General features: G+C 44.2%; 1 protein-coding gene across 18 annotated transcripts in view; it reads left to right on the plus strand.

Moving 5' to 3' along the window:
- obsl1a (obscurin like cytoskeletal adaptor 1a) overlaps positions 1-12,672 on the plus strand; it is a 297,489-nt gene that overhangs the window by 128,006 nt on the left and 156,811 nt on the right. For 13 of the 18 annotated variants that reach the window (XM_043694326.1, XM_043694325.1, XM_043694327.1 and 10 more), the window contains 2 exons: positions 4,956-5,225; positions 9,188-9,457. The exons of 2 other annotated variants lie outside the window; for them this stretch is intronic. In XM_043694326.1, coding sequence (XP_043550261.1) covers positions 4,956-5,225; positions 9,188-9,457 — 540 coding nt within the window. The remainder of the gene's footprint in view (positions 1-4,955; positions 5,226-9,187; positions 9,458-12,672) is intronic. 3 more of the 18 variants (XM_043694328.1, XM_043694340.1, XM_043694342.1) reach the window with 1 other exon arrangement.

Below are 12,672 nucleotides of genomic sequence, written 5' to 3' on the forward strand. Positions count from 1 at the left end.
ATTCCCGATGAAGGGCTTTTGCCCGAAACGTCGATTTTGCTGAAGCTCCTCGGATGCTGCCTGAACTGCTGTGCTCTTCCAGAACCATTGATCCAGAATCTGGTTTCCAGCATCTGCAGTCATTGTTTTTACCTTCCATCTGCCACTTCTCAGCCCATTGGTCCATCTAGTCAAGATCCTGTTGTAATCTGAGGTAACCTTCTTCGCTGTCCATGACACCTCCAATTTTGGAGTCTTCTGCAAACTTACTAACTGTACCTCTTATGCTCACATCCCAATCATTTATATAAACGATGAGAAGTAGAGGACCCAGCACCAATCCTTGTGGCATTCCACTGGTCACAGGCCTCCAGTCTGAAAAACAACCCTCCACCACCACCCTCTGTCTTCTATTTTGAGCCAGTTCTGTATCCAAATGGCTAGTTCTCCCTGTATTCCATGCGATCTAACCTTGCTAACCAGTCTCCCTTGGGGAACCTTGGTGAATGCCTTACTGATGTCTATATAGATCACATCTACCGCTCTGCCCTCATCAACCCACTCTGTTACTTCCTCAAAAAACTCAATCAAGTTTGTGAGACATAATTTCCCATGCACAAAGCAATGTTGACTACCCATAATTAACCCTTGCCTTTCCAAATATATGTACATCATGTCCCTCAGGATTCCCTCCAACAACTTGCCCACCACTGATGTAAGGCTCACTGGCCTATAGTTCCCTGGCTTGTCCTTACCATCCTTCTTAAACAGTGGCACCACGTTAGCCAACCTCCAGTCTTCCGGCACCTCACCTGTGACTCTCAATGATACAAATATCTCAGCAAGAGGTCCAGCAATGACTTCTCTAGCTTCCCACAGAGTTCTAGGGTACTCCTGATCAGGTCCTGGGGATTTATCCACCTTTATGTGTTTCAAGACATCCAGCACTTCCTCCTCTGTCCTAATCTGGACATTTTGCAAGATGTCACCATCTATTTCCCTACAGTCTATATCTGCCATATCCTTTTTCACAGTAAATACTGATGCAAAATACTCATTTAATATCTCCGCCATTTTCTGTGGCTCCACACAAAGGCCACCTTGCTGATTTTTGAGGGGCCCTATTCTGTCCCTAATTATCCTTTTGTCCTTAATGTATTTGTAAAAACTCTTTTTGGATTCTCCTTAATTCTATTTGCCAAAGCTTTCGGGAAAGCAAATCTTAGCAGGATTTATATACTTCATGGTAAGGTCCCAGGGAGCGTTGCTGAACAAAGAGACCTTGAAGTGCAGGTTCATAGCTCCTTGAAAGTGGAGTTGCAGGTAGTTTATTGGTCAGAGTATTGAGTACAGGAGTTGGGAGGTCATGTTACGGCTGTACCGGACATTGGTTCGGCCACTGTTGGAATATTGCATGCAATTCTGGTCTCCTTCTTATCAGAAAGATGTTGTGAAACTAGAAAGGGTTCAGAAAAGATTGACAAGGATGTTGCCAGGGTTGGAGGATTTGAGCTATAGGGAGAGGCTGAACAGGCTGGGGCTGTTTTCCCTGGAGTGTCGGAGGCTGAGGGATGACCTTATAGAGGTTTACAAAATTTTGAGGGGCATGGATAGTATAAATAGGCAAAGTCTTTTCCCTGTGGTCAGGGAATCCAGAACTAGAAGGCATCGGTTTAGGGTGAGAGGGGAAAGATATAAAAGAGATCTACGGCGCAACGTTTTCACACAGAGGGTGGAGAGGCTGAACAGGCTGGGGTGGTTTTCCCTGGAGCGTCGGAGGCTGAGGGGTGACCTTATAGAGGTTTACAAAATTATGAGGGGCATGGATAGGATAAATAGGCAAAGTCTTTTCCCTGGGGTGATGGAGTCCGGAACAAGAGGACAGAAGTTTAGGGTGAGAGAGGGAAGACATAAAACAGACCTAAGGCGCAACTTTTTCACACAGAGGGTGATACGTGTATGGTGTATGGAATGAGCTGCCAGAGGAAGAGGTGGAGGCTGGTACAATTGCAACATTTAAGAGGCATTTGGATGGGTATATGAATAGGAAAGGTTTGGAGGGATATGGATCGGGTGGTGGCAGGTGGGACTAGATTGGGTTTGGGGTATCTGGTCGGCATGAATGGGTTGGACCGAAGGGTCTGTTTCCATGCTGTACATCTCTATGACTTTAAGAAGGTGTTTGATATGTTTTCCTTTATTGATCAGAGTTTGAGTACAAGAGTTGGGAGGTCATGTGCAGCTGTACAGGACATTGGTTAGGCCACTTTTGGAATACTGCATGCAATTCTGGTCTCCTTCATATCGGAAATATGTTGTGAAACTTGAAAGGGTTCAGAAAAGATTTACAAGGATGTCTATGGGGGGGTCTATAATACAATCCCAATAAGGGGATCATCCCTTTCTTATTTCTCAGATTCACCCAACTGACCTCCCTGGATGTATTTCCGGGAATATCCTCCCTCAGCACAGCTGTAATGCTATCCCTTATCAAAAATGCCACTCCCCCTCCGCTCTTGCCTCCCTTTCTATCCTTCCTGTAGCATTTGTATCCTGGAACATTAAGCTGCCAGTCCTGCCCATCCCTGAGCCATGTTTCTGTAATAGCTATAATATCCCAGTCCAAAGTTCCTAACCATGCCTTGAGTTCATCTGTCTTCCCTGTTAGGCCCTTTGCATTGAAATAAATGCAGTTTAATTTATTAGTCCTACCTTGGCCCTGCTTGTTTAACACGGCTTCTGTTTTATGTTTCATCCTTCCTTGTCTCTTTCTCACAATACTTCTAATTTTCTGTTCCTTTCTCTATTCCTATACTCTCACTTTTTCTCTTCTTTCCTCTTCCCTATTTCAGTCTCTCCATTTGCATCTTCCTCCCTCACATCTTCGAATTACTGTATCTGTGTGTGTGTGTGTCTCTCTCTGTCTCGCACTTTCTCACTCTCTCTCTCTCTCATGCTGTTCCTCTCTCTTCCTCTCTTTGTGTTGGATCCAGAGCCTCCAGTAAGGATTATGAATAGTTCCACCCAGTATTGAGCATACTGACTGGGAGTGAGGTTGTTCTGTTATGTGAGCTCTCTCAGCCCAATGCCGAGGTGAGATGGTTCAAGGACGGTGTGAAGGTGGAGCGGAATGAGAAATGCACAATGGAAATGGAGGGAAGACACAGAAGGCTGACTATCCGCCAGGTTACATTGGGGGACCAAGGGATGTACCTGTGTGATGCAGTTGATGACTCAGCCAAGTTTGAAGTGACTGTGTCTAGTGAGTCCCAAGTCAAGCCACACTTGAACCATTGACGTCATTCCCTCTGGGTCAGAACTGGGCGTGGGGGGGAGCGGTGCCAATCTGACATTCAGATTTACACCAGGAGACACAGAGAACTCCATTCAGCGACTGAGGGATGGGGTTTCATGCCTTATTGCAGAGTGAGAAACCACATTGGAATTGAGAAAATCTGTCATTGCTTGATGTTTGTTGTGAATTGGGTAGACAGGCACTTAGTCTTTAATTAGGATACGAGGATATGATCGCAAGGATAAGCGGCAGGACTTGGATGTCTGACCCCTCGAAACCTGCCCTGATTTTCAATCAGAACGTGGCTGTACCTCTACCATTAGCCAACCTTCTTGGCCATTCGGGTTCTTGAGGTGCAGTGGCAGCATCCTTACCTCTGACCTCGAAAACCTAGGTTCTAATTCCAGTTCGGGTATGTCATAACACATTGAAGCAGATTGATTGATATTGTAAATGTATCTATCTATCTCATTCTTAAAAACAAAACACACCAGGCTCTGATTTGCTACCATTGAAATGACAACAGAACATTGATCAGTCCAGCACAAGAACTGGCCCCTTGATTCTCGTTGTTATGCCAAACATTTCATCAAATTAAACTAATCCCTTCTTCCTGCTCATGGTCCGCATCCGTCCATTCCTTATTCATGTGTTTATCTAAAAACTCCTTAAATGCCTCTATCTTACTTGATTCCACCACTAGCCCTGACAATGTGTTCCAGACAGCTACCCTTTTTGTGTGAAAGACATGCCCTCACACAATGCACGGGGTCTAGTATTCGACATTTCAACTCTGTCAGCCGTTTGCCTCTGATAATTGTGTAAACTTCCATCTGCCTCAGCTGCTCCAGAGAAAACAGCCCTAATTTTTCCAGCCCCTCTTTCTTGCTCAAACTTTCTAATCCAAGCAGCATGTAATTCTAGACATTTGAGGCATCAAAGGGTGTAGGGTAAAAGCGGGAATATGGCTTTGAGCTAGAGCATCAGCCATAATTGTATGGCATGACGAAGCAGACTTGAGGGGCTGATAGCTTATTTCAGCTCTTAGTTTCTACGTCTCATATATTGCGAATTGTCAAGCAATCTCTCAATCTCAGTTTTGGATATACTTCAATGAGTGAGATCCCACATTCCTCTAGTAAGGAGAATTTCAAACATTTATTACCAGCTGAAGGAAGAAATGTCTCCTCATCCTTATCCTGTGAATAGACCATTGCTGTGGATGCAGTTTTCACAACACCTTTTGGCCCTAATGGAAGAAGAGTAGAAAAAAAAATGGTGTGTCAGAACAAAAGCATCCTTGTTCCTCTGAACACTATATCCATAATCTCACCTTCAGCAGTGTGGCAGGGTCAGTCATATAGTAACACAAACCAAAGAGAGTGCTGTGAACAGTGATTCTCCACAACTAGCCTCTTTCTGATATTCCCCGCTCTGTCCAAGTTGCCAATTTGCTTCTCACTGTTTATCTTTCCTCCTTCCTTGTTTTTTCTTCTTCCCAGACTCTCTAATTTTCTCTTCCTTTCCCTTGTTTTTGTTCTTTTATTTCCACCCTTTATTCCTCTTTATTTTACTCTCTCCATTTATATCTTCTTCCCTCAAATTCTCCATTTTCTCTCCCTCCCTCTCTCACTCACTTTCACTCATGCACTTTTTCTCTCTCCATTTGTATTGTACCTAGAGCCTCCGGTAAGAATCGTCAACAGTTCATCTCCGGTGTTGAGTGTACTGACCGGGGCTGAGGTTGTCCTGTCGTGTGAGCTCTCTCGGCCCAAGGCCAAGGTGAAATGGTACAAGGATGGGGTTGAAGTGAAGCGGAACGAGAACTGCAGGATGGAGGTGGATGGAAGATGCAGGAGACTGATCATTCGCCAGGTTACAGAGGAGGATGGAGGGATATATCTGTGTGATGCTATCGACGACTCGGCCAAGTTTGAAGTGACTGTGACTGGTGAGTCCTAAGTGAAGCCACACTCGAACCATTGAAATTCTTCCCTCTACTTAATCACTGCTGTCATTAAGATTTATAGCAGAGATACAGAAAACTCCCTTCAGGAGCTGAGGGATGTGTTTTCACACATGCAGATGTCATATTTCATAACCAAAATGGCCTTGAAATTGAGAAAATGCGTCACTGTCTGATACTTGTTGTGAGTTGGAGAAACAGACAGTTCGACTTTTATTAGAATACCAAGTTAAGAACTCAAGGATAGGGATCAGGAGTGATACATTTGGCCTCTTGAGCCAGACCTCGGATTGAAACTTTAAAGCCAATCTTCCAGACCACTTCTGGCTCTTGTGGTGCAATGGTAGCATCCCTACCTCAGATCTAGAAGACCCAGGGTCTAATCCCAGTTGAAGTATGTCATACCACATCTATGCATGTTATTGAAATTGTCATTTCAGTGGTAGTGGGTCAGAGACTTGTTTATTTCATTTTTAAGAATGAGAAGCATTTAGACGTTTGAACAATATAGCACAGGAACTGGCACTTTGGCCCACGATGTTGTCGAACATCGCACCAAATTAAACAAACCCCTTTTGTCTGGCCATGGTCCATATACCTCTATTCCTTGCTTATTCATTTGCTTATCTAAAAGCATTGAGCATCCCTATCTGTCCCAAGCATCTACCACTCTGTGTTAAAAAAAAAAATTGCCCCTTACATCTCCTTTCAATTCTTATCTTAAATGCATGCCCACAAGTATCAGAAATTTAAGTTTCGGAAAATAATTCTGACTGTCTAATCTATCTATGTCTCTTACATAGAGCATTTCAGCGCAGTACAGGCCCTTCGGCCCTCGATGTTGCGCCAACCTGTCATACCAATCTGAAACCCATCCCACCTACACTATTCCATGTACGTCCATATGCTTGTCCAATGACGACTTAAATGTGCTTAAAGTTGGCGAATCTACTACCGTTGCAGGCAAAGCATTCCATACCCTTACTACTCTCTGAGTAAAGAAACTACCTCTGACATCTGTCCTATATCTATCACCCTTCAATGTAAAGCTATGTTCCCTCGTGCTCGCCATCACCATACTTGGAAAAAAGCTCTCCCTGTCCACCCTGTCTAACCCTCTGATTATCTTATATGTCTCTATTAAGTCACCTCTCAACCTTCTTCTCTTCAATGAAAACAGCCTCAAGACCCTCAGCCTTTCCACATTAGACCTTCCCTCCATACCAGGCAACATCCTAGTAAATCTCCTCTGCACCCTTTCCAAAGCTTCCACATCCTTCTTATAGTGCAGTGACCAGAACTGTATGCAATACTCCCAAGAGCGGCCGCACCAGAGTTTTGTACAGCTGTAGCATAACCCCATGGTTCTGGAACTAGATCTCTCTATTAATAAAAGCTAAAACACTGTATGCCTTCTTAATAACCCTGTCAACCTGGGTGGCAACTTTCAAGGATCTGTGTACCTGGACACCGCAATCTCTCTGCTCATCTACACCACCAAGAATCTTACCTTTAGCCCAGTACTTTGCATTCCGGTTTCACTGACCAAAGTGAATCACCTCACACTTATCCGCATTAAACTCCATTTGCCACCTCTCAGCCCAGCTCTGCAGCTTATCTATGTCTCTCTGTAACCTACAACAACCTCCGTCACTATCCACAACTCCACCGACCTTAGTGTTGTCTGCAAATTTACTAACCCACCCTTCTAGCCCTCATCCAGGTCGTTTATAAAAATGACGAACAGCAGTGGACCTAACACCGACCCTTGTGGTACACCACTGGTAACTGGACTCAGGGATGAACATTTCCCATCAACCACCACCCTCTGTCTTCTTTCAGCAAGCCAATTACTGATCCAAACTGCTATATCTCCCACAATCCCATTCTTCCGCATTTTGTACAATAGCATAACGCGGGAACCCTTATCGAATGCCTTGCTAAAATCCATAAACACCACATCAACCGGTTTACTCTCATCTACCTGTTTGGTCACCTTCTCAAAGAACTCAGTAAGGATTCCTGTAGACAATGATGATTTAAAGATCAATGCCAAAAGTTCGGCAATCACCTCCTTGGCTTCCCAGAGGATCCTAGGATAAATCCCATCTGGCCCAAGGGCTTATCTATTTTCACACTCTGCAGGATTTCTAATACCTCTTCCTAGTGAACCTCAATCCCACCTAGTCTAGTAGCCTGTATCTCAGTATTCTCCTCGACAACATTGTCGTTTTCTAGAGTGAATATTGTCAAAAAATATTCATTAAGTGCTTTCCCCATCTCCTCTGACTCCACACACGACTTCCCACTACTATTCTTGATTGGCCCTAATCTTACTCTCGTCATTCTTTTATTCCTTAAATACCTATAAGAAAGCCTTAGGGTTTACCCTGATCCTATCCGCCAACAACTTCTCATGTCTCCTCCTGGCTCTTCTGAGCTCTCTCTTTAGGTCTTTCCTGGCTACCTTGTAACCCTCAAGCGCCCTAACTGAGCCTTCACATCTCATCCTAACATAAGCCTTCTTCTTTCTCTTGACCAGAGATTCCACTTCCTTCGTGAACCACGGCTCCCATGCTCTACAGCTTCCTCCCTGCCTGACAGGTACATACTTATCTAGGACACACAGGAGCTTTTCCTTGAATAGGCTCCACATTTCTAACGTGCCCATTCCCTGCAGTTTCGTTCCCCATCCTATGCTTCCTAAATCTTGCCTAATCTCATCGTAATTGCCTTTCCCCCAGCTGTAACTCCTGCCCAGTGGTATCCACCTATCCCTTTCTGTCACTAAAGTAAACATAATTGTGATCGCTATCACCAAAGTGCTCACCTACTTCCAAGTCTAACACCTGGCCGTGCTCATAACCCAGTACCAAATCTAATGTGGCTTCGCCCCTTGTTGGCCTGTCTACATACTGTGTCAGGAAGCCCTCCTGCACACTCTGGACAAAAACTGACCCATCTGTAGTACTCGTACTATAGTGTTCCCAGTCAATATTTAGAAAGTTGAAGTCCCCCATGACACTCTCACTCCTATTAAGAATAATTTTATACATGTCTGTCAGGTCTGCCCTCAGCCTGTGCTCCTCCAGAGAACCTTAATTTATCAGCCTGTCCTGAAAGCTCATACCTTCTCATCCAGGTAGCATCCACTTCTCAGTGTTCTAGGCATCAAAGGGTAGGGGCTAAAAGCAGGAATATTGCGTTGAGATAGAGGATCAGCTGTAATTGTATGGGATGACAGAGCAGCCTTGAAGCACTGAATGGCTTACTTCAGCTCTAAGTTTTTATATTTCCCTGAATTGTGAAGTCAAGCAATATATCAATCCCTCTGTTGAATATACCTTAGAGAGTGTGGAGCCACATTTCTGTTGTTTGGAGAATTCCAAAGATTTGTCACGTCCTGAGGGAAAAGATGTCTATGGATCACTGTCTAAAATAGGTGGTTCTTGAACACCTTGTCAATATCTCACCTTGTCCAGAGCGACAGGGTCACTATTTCTGTAACACAAACGAAGAAGAGCACTGTGGACAGGGATTCTTCACATTTCACTCTTTGTTTTTCCCCTCTCTCCAAGTTTCCAACGCACTCTCGCTGTTTATGTTATATGTGGACGTGCCGGTGGTGGACTCGGGTTTACAAAGTTAACAATCTCACAACACCGGGTTATATTGAAACAGGTACTTTCCAAATAAACCTGTTTTACTATAGCCAGATTTTGTGTGTTTGTCTTTCGCCCTTCCTTGACTCTTCCTCACAACCTCTCTAATTTTCTCTTCATTTCCCACATTCTTATTCTTCTTATTTTTCTCTTTTATCCTCTTCTCTATTTCACTCTCTCCATTTATTTCTTTCTCCATCAAATCCTCCAACAGCTGTCTCTCCCTCTCTATCACTCACATACTCTTCCTCTTTCTCCCTCTCTCTCTGTTTGTGTTGGATCCAGAGCCTCCGGTCAGAATCGTAAACAGTTCCTCCCCGGTATTGAATGTACTGACTGGGGATGAGGTTGCTCTGTCATGTGACCTGTCACGACCCAAGGTCGAAGTGAGATGGTTCAAGGATGGGGTGGAGGTGGAGCAGAATGAGAAGTGCACAATGGAGGTGGATGGAAGACATAGGAGGCTGGCCATCCGGCAGGTTACAGTGGGGGACCGAGGAACTTACCTGTGTGACGCAGTCGACGATTCAGTCAAGTTTGAAATGGCCGTGTCTGGTGAGTGCTATGTCAAGCCATGCTCAAGCCATTAACATTATTCCCTCTGGGTCGGGATGGGGCATTGCGGTCATTCAGATTTATAACAGGGGTCGCAGAGAATTCCCTTCACTATCTGAGGGGTGTGTTTTCAATATCCAGACATCATGCCTTGTTGCAGATGCAAAATCACCGAGAAATTGAGAAAATCTATCATTATCTGATGGTTTTTGTGAGTTGGGGAAACAAGCAGTTAGTCTTTAATTAAGATACTAGCATAGGATCTCAAGGATAAGGAGCAGGAGTTGGACATTTAAACTTTCTAGGCAGCCCTGACTTTCAATTTGATCATGGCTGAACCTCTATTTGCGGCCAACCTTCCAGGCTACTTAGGGCTCTTGTGGTGCAATGGTCGAGTCCCTACCTCAGACCTGGAATGTTCTAATCCCAGTTCAAGTATGTTGTATCACATCTATGCAGGTTGATTAAAATTGCCATGTCAGTGGTATGGACAGAACCTTGCATATTTCATCTTTAAAAACGAGGTAGATACATTTAGTCATGGAACAGTATAGCACAGGAACTGGCCCTTGGCTCACAATGTTGTACCGAACGTGGCACCAAACTAAACAAATCCCCTTTGTCTGGCCATGGTCCACATGCCCCCTTTTCTTGCTTATTCATGTGCTTATCTGAAAGCATTGAAACATAAGAACATAAGAGCTAGGAGCAGGAATAAGCATTCCGGCCCGTCATGTCCGCTCCGTCATTCAATAAGATCATGGCTGATCTTTTCCTGGACTCAAATCCACTTAACTGCTCTCTCACCGTATCCCTTAATTCCCTTATTGTTCAAAAAATCTACCTTGCTTTAAAAGCATTCACTAAAGTAGCATCAACTACTTCCTGGGCAAGGAATTCCATAGATTAACAACCCTCTGGGTGAAGAGGTTCTTTCGCAACTCAATCCTAAATCTGCTCCCTCTAATCTTGAGGCTATGCCCTCTTGTCCTAGCTTCACCTGCCAGTGATAACATCCTCTCTACTTCTAGTGTATCAATTCCCTTCATAATTTTATAGGTTTCTATAATATCCCCTCACATTCTTCTAAATTGCAATGATTATAATCCCAGTCTATTTAGACTCTCCTCATAAGACAATCCTCTCAACCCTGTAACCAAACTAGTGAATCTCCTCTGCATCCCCTCTAGCGCTAGTACATCCTTTCTCACGTAACGAGACCAAAACTGCGCACAGTACTTTAAATGTGGTCTCACCAGCACTCTATACAGCTGCAACATAACCTCTCTGCTTTGAAACTCAAACTCCTTCACAATGAAGGAAAAAATTCCATTTTCCTTCCTAATTACTTTATATATCTGCAGACCAACCTTCTGTGATTCATGCACAAGGTCACCCAGGTCCCTCTGCATAGCAGCATGCTGCAACTTTCTCCCATTCGCGTAATAATCCTTTTATTGTTACTCCTACCAAAATGAATGACTTCACATTTATTAACATTGTATTCCATTTGCCAGATTTTGCCCTCTCACTCAAAGTATCTGTGTTCCTCTGCGAAGTTTCTCAGTCCTCTGCACACTTTGCTCTGCCACTCATCTTAGCGTCATCTACACGAGGTCCCCAACTCCAAATTATCAATATCCCAACACTGATCCCTGAGGCATACCAATACTCACTGATTGCCAGCCAGAATAATACTCACTTATCCCCATTCTTTGTTTCCTGTTAGTCAACCAAACCTTTATCCATGCCAATACTTTATCTGTAACGCCATGTATCCTTATGTAGCAGCCTCTTGTGTGACACCTTGTCAAAGGCCTTTTGGAAATCTAGCTACATCCGCTGGGTCCCTGTTGTCCACCTTGCTCATAGTGTATTCAAAGAATTCCGAAAGATTTGTTAAGCATGACGTGCCCTTTGTGCACCTATGCTGTGTCTGCCCAACGGGCAATTTCTATTGAGATGCCCTGCTATTTCTTCCTTGAAACACTTCTATTAGAGTCATAGAGATGTACACCCTTTGGTCCAACCCGTACATGCCGACCAGATATCCCAACCCAATCTAGTCCCACCTGCCAGTACCCAGCCCATATCCCTCCGAACCCTTCCTATTCATATACCCATCCAAATGCCTCTTAAATGTTGCAATTGTACCAGCCTCAACCACATCCTCTGGCAGCTCATTCTATACACATACCACCCTCTGTGTGAAAAAGTTGCCCCTTAGGACTCTTTTATATCTTTCCCCTCTCATCCTAAACCTAGTTCTGGACTCCCCGACACCAGGAAAAAGACTTTGTCTATTTATCCTATCTATGCCCCTCATAATTTTGTAAACCTCTGTAAGGTCACCCCTCAGCCTCCGACACTCCAGGGAAAACAGCACCAGCCTGTTCAGCCTCTCCCTGTAGCTCAGATCCTCCAACCGTGGAAACATCCTTGGAAATCATTTCTGAGCCCTTTCAAATTTCACAACATCTCTCCGACAGGAAGGAGACCAGAATTGCACGCAATATTCCAACAGTGGCCTAACCAATGTCCTGTACAGCCGCAACATGACCTCCCAACTCCTATACTCAATACTCTGACCAATAAAGGAAAGCATAACAAGCGCCATCTTCACTATCCTATTTACCTGCGACTCCACTTTCAAGGAGCTATGAACCTGCACTCCAAGGTCTCTTTATTCAGTAACACTCCCTAGGACCTTACCATTAAGTGTATAAGTCCTGCTAAAATTTGCTTTCCCAAAATGCAGCACCTCACATTTATCTGAATTAAACTCCATCTGCCACTTCTCAGCCCATTGGCCCAGATCCTGTTGTAATCTGAGGTAACCCTCTTTGCTGTCCACTACACCTCCAATTTTGGTGTCATCTGCAAACTTACTAACTGTACCTCTTATTATCGCAACCAAATCATTTATGTAAATGACAAAATGTAGAGGGCCCAGCACTGATCCTTGTGGCACTCCACTGGTCACAGGCCTCCAGTCTGAAAAACAACCCTCCGCCACCACCCTCTGTCTTCCATCTTTGAGCCAGATCTGTATCCAAATGGCTAGTTCTCCCTTTATTCCATGAGATCTAACCTTGCTAATCAGTCTCCCATGGGGAACCTTGTCAAATGCCTTACTGAAGTCCATATAGATCACATCTACTGCTCTGCCCTCATCAATCTTTTTTGTTACTTCCTCAAAAAACTCAATCAAGTTT

The sequence above is a fragment of the Chiloscyllium plagiosum genome, chromosome 7 (assembly GCF_004010195.1).
Source record: "Chiloscyllium plagiosum isolate BGI_BamShark_2017 chromosome 7, ASM401019v2, whole genome shotgun sequence".
Taxonomy (NCBI): domain Eukaryota; kingdom Metazoa; phylum Chordata; class Chondrichthyes; order Orectolobiformes; family Hemiscylliidae; genus Chiloscyllium; species Chiloscyllium plagiosum.